The sequence below is a fragment of the Schistocerca piceifrons genome, chromosome 7, assembly GCF_021461385.2.
Source record: "Schistocerca piceifrons isolate TAMUIC-IGC-003096 chromosome 7, iqSchPice1.1, whole genome shotgun sequence".
NCBI lineage: Eukaryota > Metazoa > Arthropoda > Insecta > Orthoptera > Acrididae > Schistocerca > Schistocerca piceifrons.
This window is the reverse complement of record NC_060144.1, coordinates 217,145,561-217,160,093: the sequence shown is the minus strand read 5'-3', so window position 1 is coordinate 217,160,093 and position 14,533 is coordinate 217,145,561. Positions and strand designations below refer to the sequence as shown.

The following is a 14,533-nucleotide window of genomic DNA, read 5'->3' as shown; positions in this document are numbered from 1 at the left end:
GAGACAAACACAATGATGTGGAAATCAAATTTGCTTAATCTCAAGTTGTGAGATCAGGAGCTTTTTATGGCTGCTGGCCAAGTTATTGAAAATGTGTGTTCCTGAATAGTGCACACCTTTCTGTACAAGAGGAAGGATTTAAAGTCACTTACTCTTGTACAAAAAGGTGTGCATTATTCAGGAACTCACATGTTCAGCATCCTGGAGAACCTCCTCACTACAGATTGGTGCTTGCGAAGGTGACAATTAAACCATGTCCATTCGCTATGAGATACCAGGTAATTTTACAACACATAAATCCACCACTGGAAAAATGGGCTAAGAATTCTGAACCACTGAGGGTTATATGAAGAACATCATTGAATGAACATAACACAGTCTTTGGTTCAGCTGGGATACAGGATCAGATCTGTTGCTCTTTGATTACTGTCTCATTAGAGGGAAACTTACTGACAGATCTGATCTGAAATGTCAGTAACAACATATGGCCGAAAGACTCTATTACGCTCTCAGCATTTTATAACCAGTATCTATCTTAAGGGAGTTTATTTTTCAAAACAAAGGTGATATTGCTATGGCTCAAATTATAAACTGTCTCACTGGTTTTGCAACTTCTGAATATTTCTGACAGTCACTGTAATATAGTACCACAAAAGCAACACTGTAGAGTGAGTACACACTAACGTCAGGCTGTACATGAGGCCTTTCTTACTGCTGTAATACATCGGTTTAAAAACATTTAACAGTTAATCTGACAGTTCATACAAACACAGGATGTCAGAAGCAAAATTACAGTCTTGGGTGGTATACTTTACTAAACTGACATGTGGCATCAAAATGAGAACTCAAGCAATTCTCTTCCAGAAGCATGGAAGATGTGTTAACAAGCTTCGACTACTAGTGCTTGGAAATTCTGCAACAAAGCATCAAAATACACTTCTAACTGGAAAGTATTACACTAACATGGACTCTGAATTTTATTTGTAATGTTCAATAATTAGCAAAAGTGAATGGCAAATTTACTGTTCACAAATTATAGTCCACAAGACTGTTACAGATGATTCAGCAAGACAGCCTCCTTTGACAGTGACAAACAAAAATGACTACACTGAGATACATATTTGCACAATGACCAGTTCCTAAGCAATTATATTACACAACTTGGGGAGGATGATTCCTGTTCACTGATTTGACTGCTTGGGGAAAGAGCCCAATGTGTATTAAAGGTTTCATCCTTCACAAGATGGCCATTTATCAAATACAAAGCAAATCATTAATTAATTCACAAATACGTATCTCCTTTGTGAAAACAGAAATTAATATTAGACGATGTGACAAAGAACCTTACAGCCACCAGATTGTGTTCAATTTACCAACCCATATACTGTCACTGGCACAGCTTTTGTTGGGCCCTTCCATCTCTGAGTCATAAAGTTATTACAGACTTCTTGTTACATTCTATTTTTCACATATGCAGCAAAAGCGTTCTTCAATTCGAGCTCATATCTGATATGACCACAGACAAATTTTTGGCAATAATCTAAAGATTGCCTGTGAAGAGAGAACTGTCAAACGCCATTTACTCTGACATTGTGATTTCATTTCCAGTACTGAATATAGAGTTAAAAGAAACTATACAGACTGAGTAAATGGTCTTCCCTCTTGATATGAGTAGGGAGGATATGCAGGGTAGTAATTGTTCTTGCGAGTAATGCTGAATGTCATTTTCAGGCCTGACTGTGAAAATGATGAGCAGTCACCTTATTAAAATATTTTGCCATGTCCACAACAATGTCCAACATTACTCCAAAGAAACTTTCCAGCAGTAACAACAACGGGAAACTTTCCATTTGAGATTATTGATTTACAAATTGCATTATCTTTGTAGCCTAATACCTTTGCCTCTACTAGACTGCAACAAATCAGATAAAACTGTACATGATGTCTCGTTATTTAGTTCACAACAAGAATTACTTTCTTCAGCATCCTCAACAAATTACAGTAAATATGGTACACAATCAGAGACAGTGAGACATAATCTATTATGCATAATCAGTGTGGCTTTGAGAAAGGCTGTGGGACCACAGATTCTATCTATAGAACTCACTTGCTTATTGAGGAACACTGTGAGAAGTATAAGCATCTTCACTGGAAATGGTTTTCGAGTGAGTACTATGGTTTACCCTCCGAGAGTATGAAGTACCTTAAGAACGAATTGAATGGGTCCAGCTGATCTATCACAATCCCAAAAGCAAGTACTTTCTGCTGCTGGAATATCAGATGATTCTCCATTTCTTAGGTGTCCACGAGGGATCTTCTCTTCCTTCCCTTCTGTTCATCATAATACGAGGGTGGATTGAAAAATTCTCGGAACAGAATAGAACAAAAGTATTTACATCACTGAAACATGTTTTTTATTTTTCAATGTAGCCTCCTTGTAGATTAATGCACTTGGTCCAACAATGTTCCAGTGCCTTGATCCCATCTCGAAAATGAGTTTCCTCCAGGCCTGCAAAATAGTTGACAACTCCGGCTATCAATTCTTTGTTTGAAGTGAATCTTCATCAAAAAAGAAAAATTTTCAGTTTTGGGAAGACATGGAAGTCTGACAGAGCCATATCAGGTGAATAAGGCTGGTGTGGCAACGTGTAATTTTGGCATGGTGAAGACATGCGTGGGCACACGTCAAGAGTTGCGGCACCCATCTTGCAGATAATTTTTTCATTTCTAATTCTTCAGTTAAAATGTGACATCTGGCAAGCATGAGCAATTTCACGCACTTTCAATCGGCGATACTCCATGACCATTTTGTACATTTTTGCAATGATTTCTGGAGTAGTGACACATCTTGGACGACTACTGCGTGGATATTCATCTCAGCTCTCCCGACCAAATTTAAATTCATTTTTCTACCTGACAACAGTTGAATATGAAGGAGCAGAGTCCCCCCAATGTATTCTGGAAATCAGCATGAATGTCCTTTGCTTTCATACCTTTGTTTATGAAGAACTTAATCAGTGCTCGAATCTCGAATTTTTCCATCTTCGCAAATCACTATGCAGGAACAACAACAGAACCACATCACCACCACAGCTTTCTTCCAAGATCACTGATGTAGCAAGTGTTTATAGGCAACAGTCCAATGAATATCATGTAAACAACTCGTTGCGCTAGCACTGACCTCCCGTGGCGATTCCGAGAACTTTTCAAAACAATCTTCGTAATGGTCACAGTCATCAGAGATCTACAGAAATTAGCAACTGGCACCCTGCCATGCAATGATGATCTTCTACTGGCTACTGAAGACAAGAATCACCTCCAACAACAAGCCCAAGCATGAGAGAATCACAACTGGTGCAATAATGCAGACACAATTAAGATTAACAGTATAGATGTGCCAAAGACAAACTCCTTCAAGTACCTTAGCTCAAAAACTGTTGCTGATGGGTCGGTTGTTCCTGAAATCACAAACTGCTTTAGCAATGCAGGGCTTAAATGGTGAACTAAGACTGATGTGTTCTGTGATAAGAAGATCTTGGACCAACTCAAGTCGAAAATACACCACTCCGAAATTTACCCAGTTGCCTTGAACAGAGCAGGGAGATGGCCCACAACAAAAGAAGCAGAACTATTATTTGCTGCAATGAATATCAAAATGCTTCAGTGGACAGCTGGCCCAATATTTCATGATCATATGGCGAATGAGAAAATACACAGGCAGTATGGAACGATATCTACTGTTGAGAAGATGAGAAAATGTTATCAACAGTGGTATGGACATGTACTTTGAGCAGATCATGGTACAATAGTAAAATATAAGTTTTTCTAGAAAGTCAATGCTAAATGACCTATTGGGAGAATGAGGCAATGTTGGCTTGTATCCTCCATGTAAACCTCAAGATAGTGTGCCTCATTATTGACCAAACACAGGATAGTGTCAAGTGGAGGCAGAGTGCCAAAGATTGGACCCAACTACTCTGCAGGAAAAATGGTGAGTCAGAAGAGCAATCCATTATGGATTACCGATCAGTCAATAGCTAGCAAACGTGGTTTACTGCAGTGTATATGCATTTAAGGGCTTTGTTTTAACGTTACAATTTCAGAAGTCCATTGCCTCCACATGAAGCAGTCATATATCCATATTGGAACTCCTTTTCACTTATTAATCTTCTTATTCCATATTTTTTGTTTACTTGTTTGTTATAAAGCTGGAGTAGACTCATTAGTGTAACGCAAAGTCAAATTTTCAATTTTCTTTCATGAGAGATCAGTTTAGAAAATTCATTTATTTGTAAAAATATATAAATGATGTTCACCTGCTCAATAACACAGAGTTAGAAACATACATCTTTCACAAGATATTCTATAAAATAAAGGAAAAATGCGTCTTTTAATTTAAAACACTCCCATTCATACAGGCAACTAAGCACTGTTACTAAATTCCACAAATCTATCAGAATAAGAACATCATAAAAATTGATATAGGATGCTAAATCTCACCCTGATAGCTTCTTCCTCTGCTGCTTCTTCCTCTTCTGCCTTCTTTTGTAACTCATCATATGACATAGCAACAATGGCCAAAATTAAGTTGACAAGATAAAACGAACCCAAAAAAATAATAACAATAAAAAACAACATATGCCATGGACCGGCCGATCGGAGAATCTGTAAAAGACAGAGACCACAAGTTATACAATTTTTGCTATTCAATGTCATGTGTGTATGTAATAGAATAATAGTAACAAACTTGTAATTCCAGGTGCAGGAACATTTTCTTTGTGCTAGGTGGCACAGAGAAATGGAAAATTTTAAATAAGTAGAAAACTGAAAGATCATTTATTTGGCTGTTATGTAAATTTAAGATGAAGTGGGAGAAAGTAAAGGGCAGGGACAAGTGATATCAGCTGCACTGGAACTTTATACGGGATCAGCAGTGGTAAGCGAAAATGTGTGCTGGACTGGGATTCGAACCTGGAATCTCCTGCTTATTACACAGTTGCATTAACCACCTCATCACGCATTCATATTTTATTTGGGTTCAAAATATGTTTTATGGGACCAGAAAGTGCATTAGGGTTCTTTTTCTTAATTACATCATTCAAATGATGCCCACTTCACTGGATGCATTCAGTAAATCACTGCTACAGGTTCTTCTTACTGTGGCACTATGTCATGACACGAGATGTTGGTGATTTCCTCTTCAATCTGGGTCCTGTGCTGACCTAGAGTTCTTGGTCTAATGTGGTACATGATACTCTTCAGTTGCCATCCTAAAAAGGGTCACAGACTGAAAGGGCTGGAGATAGACGTGGCCACATAATATTAGCATTCTTTTGAAATTACACAATCCCCTATGACAAACCTTTTACTGCTGTCATAGACTTCTACATACATCTACATACAAACTCCGCAGTCCACCATATGGTGGGTCAATGTGCAAGTTGGGCTCATCCTATTGAAATTAGGAGCACTGAAAGTCAATATCTGGTAATATATGAAGTCCTGGAACCAAAAACATTTCTAAAATGTTGATATAATGTTCCACCAAGAAAGTAAAGGCCTATCACCCCACAGCACAACACTACAATACACTCCATATAGAAATTTTGGTACTGTGTAAAGGATGTTGGTGAAGCTCAGCAGGATATGGGCTTCACCATACAATCAAAGATTTTGAATGAAGTTTGTGTCTCACCTACTTTAGCCCACAATTTCTCACTAATTTCCTAGGTAAGTGTCACTAGGATTTAGGATTAGGAGTCGGTTGTTACACAATCTGCACAATTTTTTTACATGAAAGTGAAGGTAATGGAGTATTTATTGAATACTTCCATGTGCAAGCTATAATGATGTGGTAATTTTTGTACTGAACAACAAGGACCCCTTTTGAAGACAGTTCACACAGCATCAATGATTTCAGGGTTATGAACAGACCGTACAACCCCACTAGGCTTTTAATTCAGAGCTAGACCACTCTCTTCAAAAATCTGAACTGAACTGCAATCGCCTGTAATGGTGGAAATTGAACACACAGGGGGATACGATAACGGCACTAAAACTCTCATGTGCAGTCGAACTGTCAGCATGCTGATAAAACACATGTACGTTGAATGCACCATGGTAAATAAATGTTCATTACTGCTGCAAAGCTTGATTTCATTTTCCCACTCCCACTACTGTTACAGGTCTGCCAACATCAACTACAAATCACACTGTTATTCTGAGCCATCATGTATTACGTAAGCCACAAACCAACTTCAACAAATCATTAAAAATTTTACTGACAATCATAAAGTATGTTCCATAAAGATGTAATACATAATTTTCCCCTACATTTTCAGATGTAACAAAATATATAAATAAAAAAAGCTAAAACAAAATTAAGTAGAATACAGCACTAAAATTAAAAATATGTTTTACACAATTTAGTGTAAATGAAGATCTCAGAGGTAAAGTTCCTTGTGCACTTCTTTCTAACAAAACCAGACATACGTAGCAATCATTTCATTTGTGTTGCAGAAATATGTCATCCACATCAGACATAAGGAAACAATTCTGCATCAAAGTACAGAGGAAATATTGTATGAACTCATTCTGATGATACACTATGATTACAAACAAAATACTTCCTGTTTAAGCAAAATTTTATTCGAATTTGTTAAGTAGAAACTCAACAGAACCATCAGCAGCAGAGAAGGACAAGCCATTTTACTGAAGTATATTTTCAGATTGCAAATGAGTTTGTTATTTCTCTGTGGAATTCAAAATTTATGAGGGAGGAATGGAAAAACTCAAGCTCTGTTCCAGTGCTTTCATTTTCTCACAATACCCTCCTACAGTCCTTTCAGCCAACTATTCCTGGGTCTTCCTTTCAGTCCTTCGCCTTGAAGCCTCAATTCATGTATCTTTAATGGTACTCAAACACATCCTTCTCATTACATTTTAATAATTAATCATTGCCTATTCTATATGCTACTGATCTCTTCACTTATTATTCTGTTAATCTATGTTATTCTCAATTTGATTTAGTGAAATTTCAGTTCAGTTGCCTATAACTTGCTGAAATCTCTACACAATATCCTCTTATATCACTACTCCACCTCTGCTCCCACCCCCTTGCTCGTATCTCAGCAATAGACCTAGATGCAAGACCTGTCTCCACATCCTCCCACCACTACCCAGTCAAGCCCAGCCACAAGTGTCACCTATCCCATCAAAGGCAGGGCTACCTGTGAAACCAGTCATGCGATCCACAAGCTACACTGCAACCACAATGCTTCATGGGCATGACAACCAACAAGCTGTCTTTGCGCATGAATGGCTACCGACAAACTGTGGCCAAGAAACAACTGGACCAACCAGTTGCTGAGCATGTTGTCCAACACAACATTCTTCACTTCAATCTGGATTCTTCCTACCAGCAAAGGCTTTCCTGAGTTGTGCAATGGAATCTCTCCCTGCAATATAACCTACATCCCGTGACCCCTTTGACCACAACCTTTGTTAGTCACTGTCCTTCACCCACCTACCCCCCTTCTTGTTCCCAAACTCCAGCACTACACAGCCTGCTATTCCATCAATGCACCCACAGTCTTTTCCCTTCTCTCCTTTTCCGCTCCTTCCCCCCCTCCCCCCTTCCCCCCACCATCCATCTTACCACCAGATCGGGCCTGGCTGCCCCACCCTCTCCCCACCAGGTCCCTGTGTGCTCCCACAAGCAATACTTTACCGCCACTCACCTCAGCCTCGCTGCCAAGCTCCCTCCTTCCCCCCACCCCCCACCCCCCACCCTCAAAGCAAATTGCTTCTCCCATCAGGTCCATTTACTGTCTGCAACCTAACATTTCCCATAGCAAATGAGTAGCAATGTATCCTTGTCATTATTCCATCCTGAATTTTCCATTGTTTGAAATCCCTTGTCTTTACTTTTCATATTTCAAAGGGATAAGCACATACCACACATACCAGGATCGATATATTACTCCCTTGGCTTTCTGAGCAGTACCTTTATTCCACACCAAGCTCCTGACACTTTTCTGAAACACTAAAGGTTGCCTCCAACTCTCACTGACTTCCTCATCATTTCTTCCACTTGTTTCCTCTATGCTTAGAAGATATTGGAAGCTATAAATTTCTTTCAGCCATTCTCCTACCAGCACAAGTCTTGGGGTAGCCCTCTACATCTTCCACGACACAATGGTGAACTCACTCACTCTCACATTAAATTTCATACGATGTACACAAATCCCCACTATTAGTGCATCTAGCTGCTGTTAAACTACATCTTTCACATTACCACATATCATTAGATCAATACATTATCAGTATACTCTCCAATTCTTTCTGCCATGTTATGCATTATATCAACCACATTTAGGTTGAAACTGTACTGCCTTGTTATGAACCCCTTCTACTTTATTCAGTGTACATTCTCATAACCTACTTTAACATAGCTTTTATTTCTGTGGTGCATTTCTTTGATCCTGTTAACGGCACATTTTCAGATAGTTTTGTTTTCAAAACGATCAATACTTAACTGCAGCATACACTTTCACATGCCATCTCAAGAGCTGGAAAGTCCACAATTATAGAGCTGGAAAGTCCACAATTATGATGTTTTTTTCCTGCCTTACAGTACACGTAAGTTTTGTCACTGACCTCCCTTTCTTGCACACACACACACACACACACACACACACACACACACACACACACACACAGCCACTTTGTGTGTGTGTGTGTGTGTGTGTGTGTGTGTGTGTGTGTGTGTGTGTGTTTTCAGGAGAAAAAGTAGAGGAGGCGGGAGGGGGGGGGGGGAGGGAGAGAGAGTACTCCTGTTACAACAAGAGCAAAGAGAAAGACTCAACAGAGAGCACTACAGGTAGAATAAGAGCACAGAGTAAGGACTCAAAAAGTTGAAGTGATTTTACCATCTTCAAGCGTGCAATGTGCAACCCATTATTCATCTGCAAAAGAGTGGATGTCTGACTTCGTCTTACACAACTTGCTCCATCGTCGTTGCAACTGCAACTTGATTCCAAGTATGCAAGGCTTCTTCCTGCATGGAATGAGCTTTTCAACTCAACTTATGGACGTTTTTCCGGTGGCTGACAGACCAATCCTGGCATAAAACATGCATCCACACAACTCACACTGAATGGCTGGAGGAGGGCAGGGTTGTAGCTGAAGGTGCTTTCTTGCTTCTCACTTGGCCTTTTTGTGTCGGCAGCATTCTCCTTCAAACAAGTTGACAGCAGTTAATGTAGTGTTCCTCCGCATTAAGTGGCCCACAACACATTCTTCGCATGCCTGTATGTTTATGCTAGCCGCCTTCATGATGTGTTATAGCTGGTCCTTAAATCACTTGACAGGAGTTACATGAGTTCTACTGTCAAAGCAGTGTCACTATAAAGGATTTAGTGGAGCAGCACTGTATCATGCATGCAATGAACATGGCCAACCACCTCAGTTGATGATCACTGATGGTTGCCTTAATGCTGTTTATATGCACTTTCTCGAGAACTGCAGTGTGAGTCACATGGTCGTCCCACTCTATGTTCAAGATGTATCTCACTTTTAGTTGGTGGAAGTGCTCAGGTTTCTTGATATTATGGCTATAGCGTGTCCTAGTTTCACAGCCATACACAAGTACAGACATGACAACAGTTCCATACACCATGAGTTTGGTGTGCAGCTTTATGCCTTTATTCATGAAGACTGGTGTATGAATGTGCAGCCTCAATTCTTTTATCAACATCTTGTTCGCAGATACATCACTTAGACAAGATGCTTCAAAGATATGAAAAGTGCTGTACCTGGCTAGTGCCGCGTACAGGATGGAGATAGTGAACTCAGGGAGAGGTAATCCTGGCACAGATTGTGCAAGTATCTTCATTTTCCCCACACTGATGGTAAAATCACAGTGATTACATGCAGTTTTGAAGTAGCTGGCTGACTGTTGTAACTCTGCCTGTGTCAGAGCACGAGACGAAATGTCATCATCATACTGGAGTTTTGTCACCTGGGTTACCTAGGTACGAGTCTGTGAACAAAATCTTGCCAGATTAAATACAGAGACCTCCACCAAAACAAAATTTAATATCCATGCCTTGGCTGTTTGCAGATGATCCATACTATAAGGCAGCCATGTACAGTGCAGAGAGTGTTGGAGCATGTGCCTAGCCTTGCTTCAGACATGAATCTGCTGCAAAGTTAACACAAAGAATTTGACCAGATATACCAACAAGCAGAGCTTGAACCAGTTCCACATAGTTTTCAGGACTTAGTACCTTCCACATGGTAGATCTAGGTACTGAATCAAAGGCTTTTTCCAGGTCATAGAAAACTAAACATAGAGACTTCTATTGCTCTCCGCATTTTTCCTGGAGTTGTCCAACACAAAAGATCATATCTGTTATGCCTCTGGAGGTTCAGAAATTGCACTGATATTCTGGCAAAATCCTTTCTGAAATAATCTGGAGCTGATGTAATAGAATTCTTGCAAGAATTTTACCTGCAACTGGCAATAGCAATATACCACATACACTATTGTCACCTTTCTTAAAGCTAATGATGAAGGTAGCACTCTTCAAGTCATCAGGTACTTCTGGAGTTTCCCAAATTAAAAGGATCAGTGTAAAAAGTCTAGTCTTCATGGGAATACCAACATTTTGCATCAATTCTGAAGGAATGTTATCAAGGCCAGGAGGGTTTCTTGGTCTTAGTTGATTGAGTGCTTAGATAAAGTACCTGTATGTGGGTGTAAATGCCACCCATAATTGTTGAGGTTGCTCAGGGACATTACAAAGTCCTGAGCAACACTGGAGGCACAATTTGGAAGCACAGAGAAATGTTCTTTCCAATACTCTGAGATTTCTACATTCTCAGTTAAAGTGATGGAATCATTAGCAGTCTTCAAGTGTCCCTGGAGAGGATCGAATTGCGTCGTCTACCTCCTTTATGCCTGCATGGAAGTTTTGCAGGTCACAAACATCAGAAAATCTTTGTAGTTATTCAGCTTTTTGTTGCCACCAGTTATTCTGGATTTCCCTAATTGTGCCTGATATTTGCCCATAAGTTCAATGAAATGTGCTTTCTTCAAAAAGGAAAAGCATCTTGAAGAAAGAGTAGATGGGCTTCCCATTTGGCATTGATCAGATATGTAATTTCTTTATCATTTTTATGAAACCAGTATTGCCTTTTCTTCTTCACAAAGCCAATGTTTCTTTAGCTGACTCAGTAATGACCTTCTGAAGTGTGGTCCATTCCAGATTTGTACTATCAGTGCTGACTGGATGACGAGCCAGCTTATTCGAGATTGTATTTCTGTAATCTGTAGCAATGTGTTTAATTTAAAGTTTAGATGTGTTGAATTTCCATTGGGCTAGGTTGTAGGTGGATCTTTTTGGTGATTCACATCCTCAAACAGCAGAAATGGAGCTTATGATCTGTCCAGAGTTATCAACATATCTTGTGATCCTGGTGACAAGTACATCTTTTTTATCACGTTTCCTGGTGCTAATATAGTCAATAATGTGCCAGTGTATCAAGTGAGGAGACAAGTGGAACTGGATGTTGGTAATAAAGAATTCCTGTTGATCAGATAAACCAAGGAGCAGCAGACTATTAGTGAGGCAGTTGCCAAGACCTTGTGTCCTCGTCACATTGGTCCATAGCTGATGATCTTTATCAGCACTGATGTCGATATTGTTGGCAAATAACAGTTTGTCTTGAGGTGGTACTTTGATGATGGCTGTGCTCAGCAAGTTACAGAACTGATCTTTAGTATCCACATCAGCATCCAAGATGGGAGTATATGCAGAGATGAAAGTCATAAATTTACTTCCACACAGGTGAATTTGGAGAGACATAATTCGTTGGCTGACAGCAGCTGAAGTTAGTTGATGATCATTCACCAATGGGGTCTTCACAGTGAATCCAGTACCATGGGGTTCTCTTTCCTTTTTCCCTCCCACAAGATCATGTAACTGAAAGGAACTCTGTAATTTTACCTATGCTGGACAATCTGGTTTCACTTAAGGCAGCAATATCCATGTTCATTCAACCAAGCTCCTTGTTGACAAGCATTGTTCTTCTCCGAGGCCTGTTATTTTCTTTCAAACCAAGGCAGGGTTAAAAATTTCAGGTTCCTATTGTTAGAATTTTGATAATCTTCATTTGTTGATCAGGTGGGGAATGCCCCACTGTGTGTGCCCAGCCAACTGGCTGAGGGTGTGACTATTGATGTTCACTCACATTTTCTACAGCCTTCCCCATTCAGGGTGGACAATGGAAATACTAGAAAGCTCTGCCCAAACATGGATACAGGACTGAATTCCTGAGCAGTCACAGGGTCTCAGAAAGATGACAATCACACATCTGCTGCCACACCCTCTGCCACACACTATCAGGTGGCTTATTGAGTATGGATGTAGATGTAGAATGTACAGGTCAAACTACAGGCTTCCAGTCTCACTCAAAAATCTGCCTCCACCATCCTTATCCCATCACCGTTGGACTTGAGTTACCACTGCAACGGACTTCCGCAGACTTGAAATATCACTGTGTTGTGCCATCACAGCCAGGCCATCTGGTGTGATCTTATCCCCTCCACAACTGCTGAGAACCATGAAAAGGATATTCCTCCTCCGTCCATTATGCCTCTGGATGGTCCCCATCTCTGCCTTTGCTGTCGCTAAAGGAAAGGGCCCTCATGGGATAATATCAACTGGGCCAGGCGAACCAAGGATTTTCTCAACTGTGTTTGGGACTGGCTACTCTTCTGCCCTTCTATTTACAGTATGCAGTACTATCTAACTGCGATTAATTTTGAGTATATTAATTCAAATTTTGCCAAGTCTTTCATTCAGTTTCATCCATATTTTGTTCAAAAGTCTTCATATATGAGTGACCAAAACTCATGAGAACAAAGAGGGACATATGTCTATAATCAGCTGCTGAAGCCTGTATGATGCATTTGTCTCCATGCAGTCCTGGTAGAAAAGGGTTCATGAAACCCCATATTCAAACTGGCGGCAATTCTGACCCATATTAGACTATTGTTCACACAATAAGGCTCTGCAGAGGTGATATGATGTCCATTTGTCAAACACTTGTGGTCATGCTGTAGTGGTTTAAGCATATGGAAACATTGTTATCTGCAATACTTTAGAAGCCGAATTCTTGTCTAATCTCTAATACGCTATAATCCATGCACCAATTATCATTTCACATTCAAACTCGGTTAACTGTCGGTTAACTTTCAACCTGCTGGCATATTCAGTACACGATTATCTGCAACAGGATACTTGGGTATTTTTTCCACTCTCGTGCGATACGCCACACCTAGCGACAATATTCAATTATCTAACAAAGCAGATCTTCGAATAGGACAAACCTTCCTGTGAATTTTAGTTCCTCAGTTTATAATATCTTTCTGAAGAGCATGATCAGTTTTAGTCTTGGTGCCTGCTTTATAAAGCTTGCAATTTTGATTCTTCTCCACAATATCAGAGCTTCAGAAAGGCAACTCACATCTAAGGCATGTGCTTGGTCACCCTCTTGTCCATAACTTACATGGATTGCATTGTGCATCTGCATCTCACAGCCTCCCTCCCCAGCCCTCAACACACCACAGTTAACAGAAAGCCTTTTCTGGATGATGCTGCTGCGTACGTAGAAATGTCATAAAACCGTGAGACTGTAGAGAAAAGCAGGAAAATGGCAGTGAAACCACACTTAGTGCACAAAACATAAATAAATGTAACATAATGTGCACAAACAGGAGACAGGACCCACTATTGTTCAATTACATTGCAGACCACCAATCACAGAAAACATAACAACTATAAAATATCTAGAAACATATAACCAGGGGCAATGAGATTCTTTGTAATAGTATAAAGAAAGTGATATTTGCCCATGAAAGAGATATCCTTTAAAACACTTGTATGCTTTTGAGTACTGACCATCAGTCTGGGACCCTTACCAGTTAAGTTTATAGCGGATATAGAGAAGATCCAAAGAAAAGCAGCACACTTCATCATGGGTTTTTCAAAAACAAGAGCGTCATGCATGTGATCATCAACCTTCAATGGCTGTCAATGCAATCAGAGACTGTAGTTGTGTATGTGAGTTGCATTTGCTTGAGTATATGTTTTCTTATTCTGATGAAGGACTTTTTGGCCAAAAGCTTACTTGTTTGACAGCCTTTTTGTTGTGCCTATCTGTGACTCAGCATCTCCACTATATGATGAGTACACTGGAAGTTTGATTTTACATTTTTCAATTTCACATTTTTCGTGATTCTACATCATAAATTCATAATCCCTGTGAAAACCCCATAAGATCAATGCTAAAAATTTCCCAATTTTATGTTTCTTCCCTTGATTCTAAGTTCTTACTCAATGTCTTGCTTGTCTTCATCCTGTTTCCTTTCTATTGATATATGATGTGACTGAACAAGTTATAAGGGGCGCAGGCAACTGTGGAGAGGGGAGACGTGAAAGAGGAAACAGTGACATAATCCACAACT

General features: G+C 39.8%; 1 protein-coding gene across 1 annotated transcript in view; it reads right to left on the bottom strand.

Annotated features, from left to right (window-relative positions):
* The window catches only part of LOC124709134 (sodium channel protein para), an 878,324-nt gene that overhangs the window by 657,746 nt on the left and 206,045 nt on the right, over positions 1-14,533 (bottom strand). Inside the window, exon 10 of the mRNA XM_047240797.1 lies at positions 4,501-4,665. Within this exon, the coding sequence (XP_047096753.1) occupies positions 4,501-4,665 (165 nt within the window). The remainder of the gene's footprint in view (positions 1-4,500; positions 4,666-14,533) is intronic.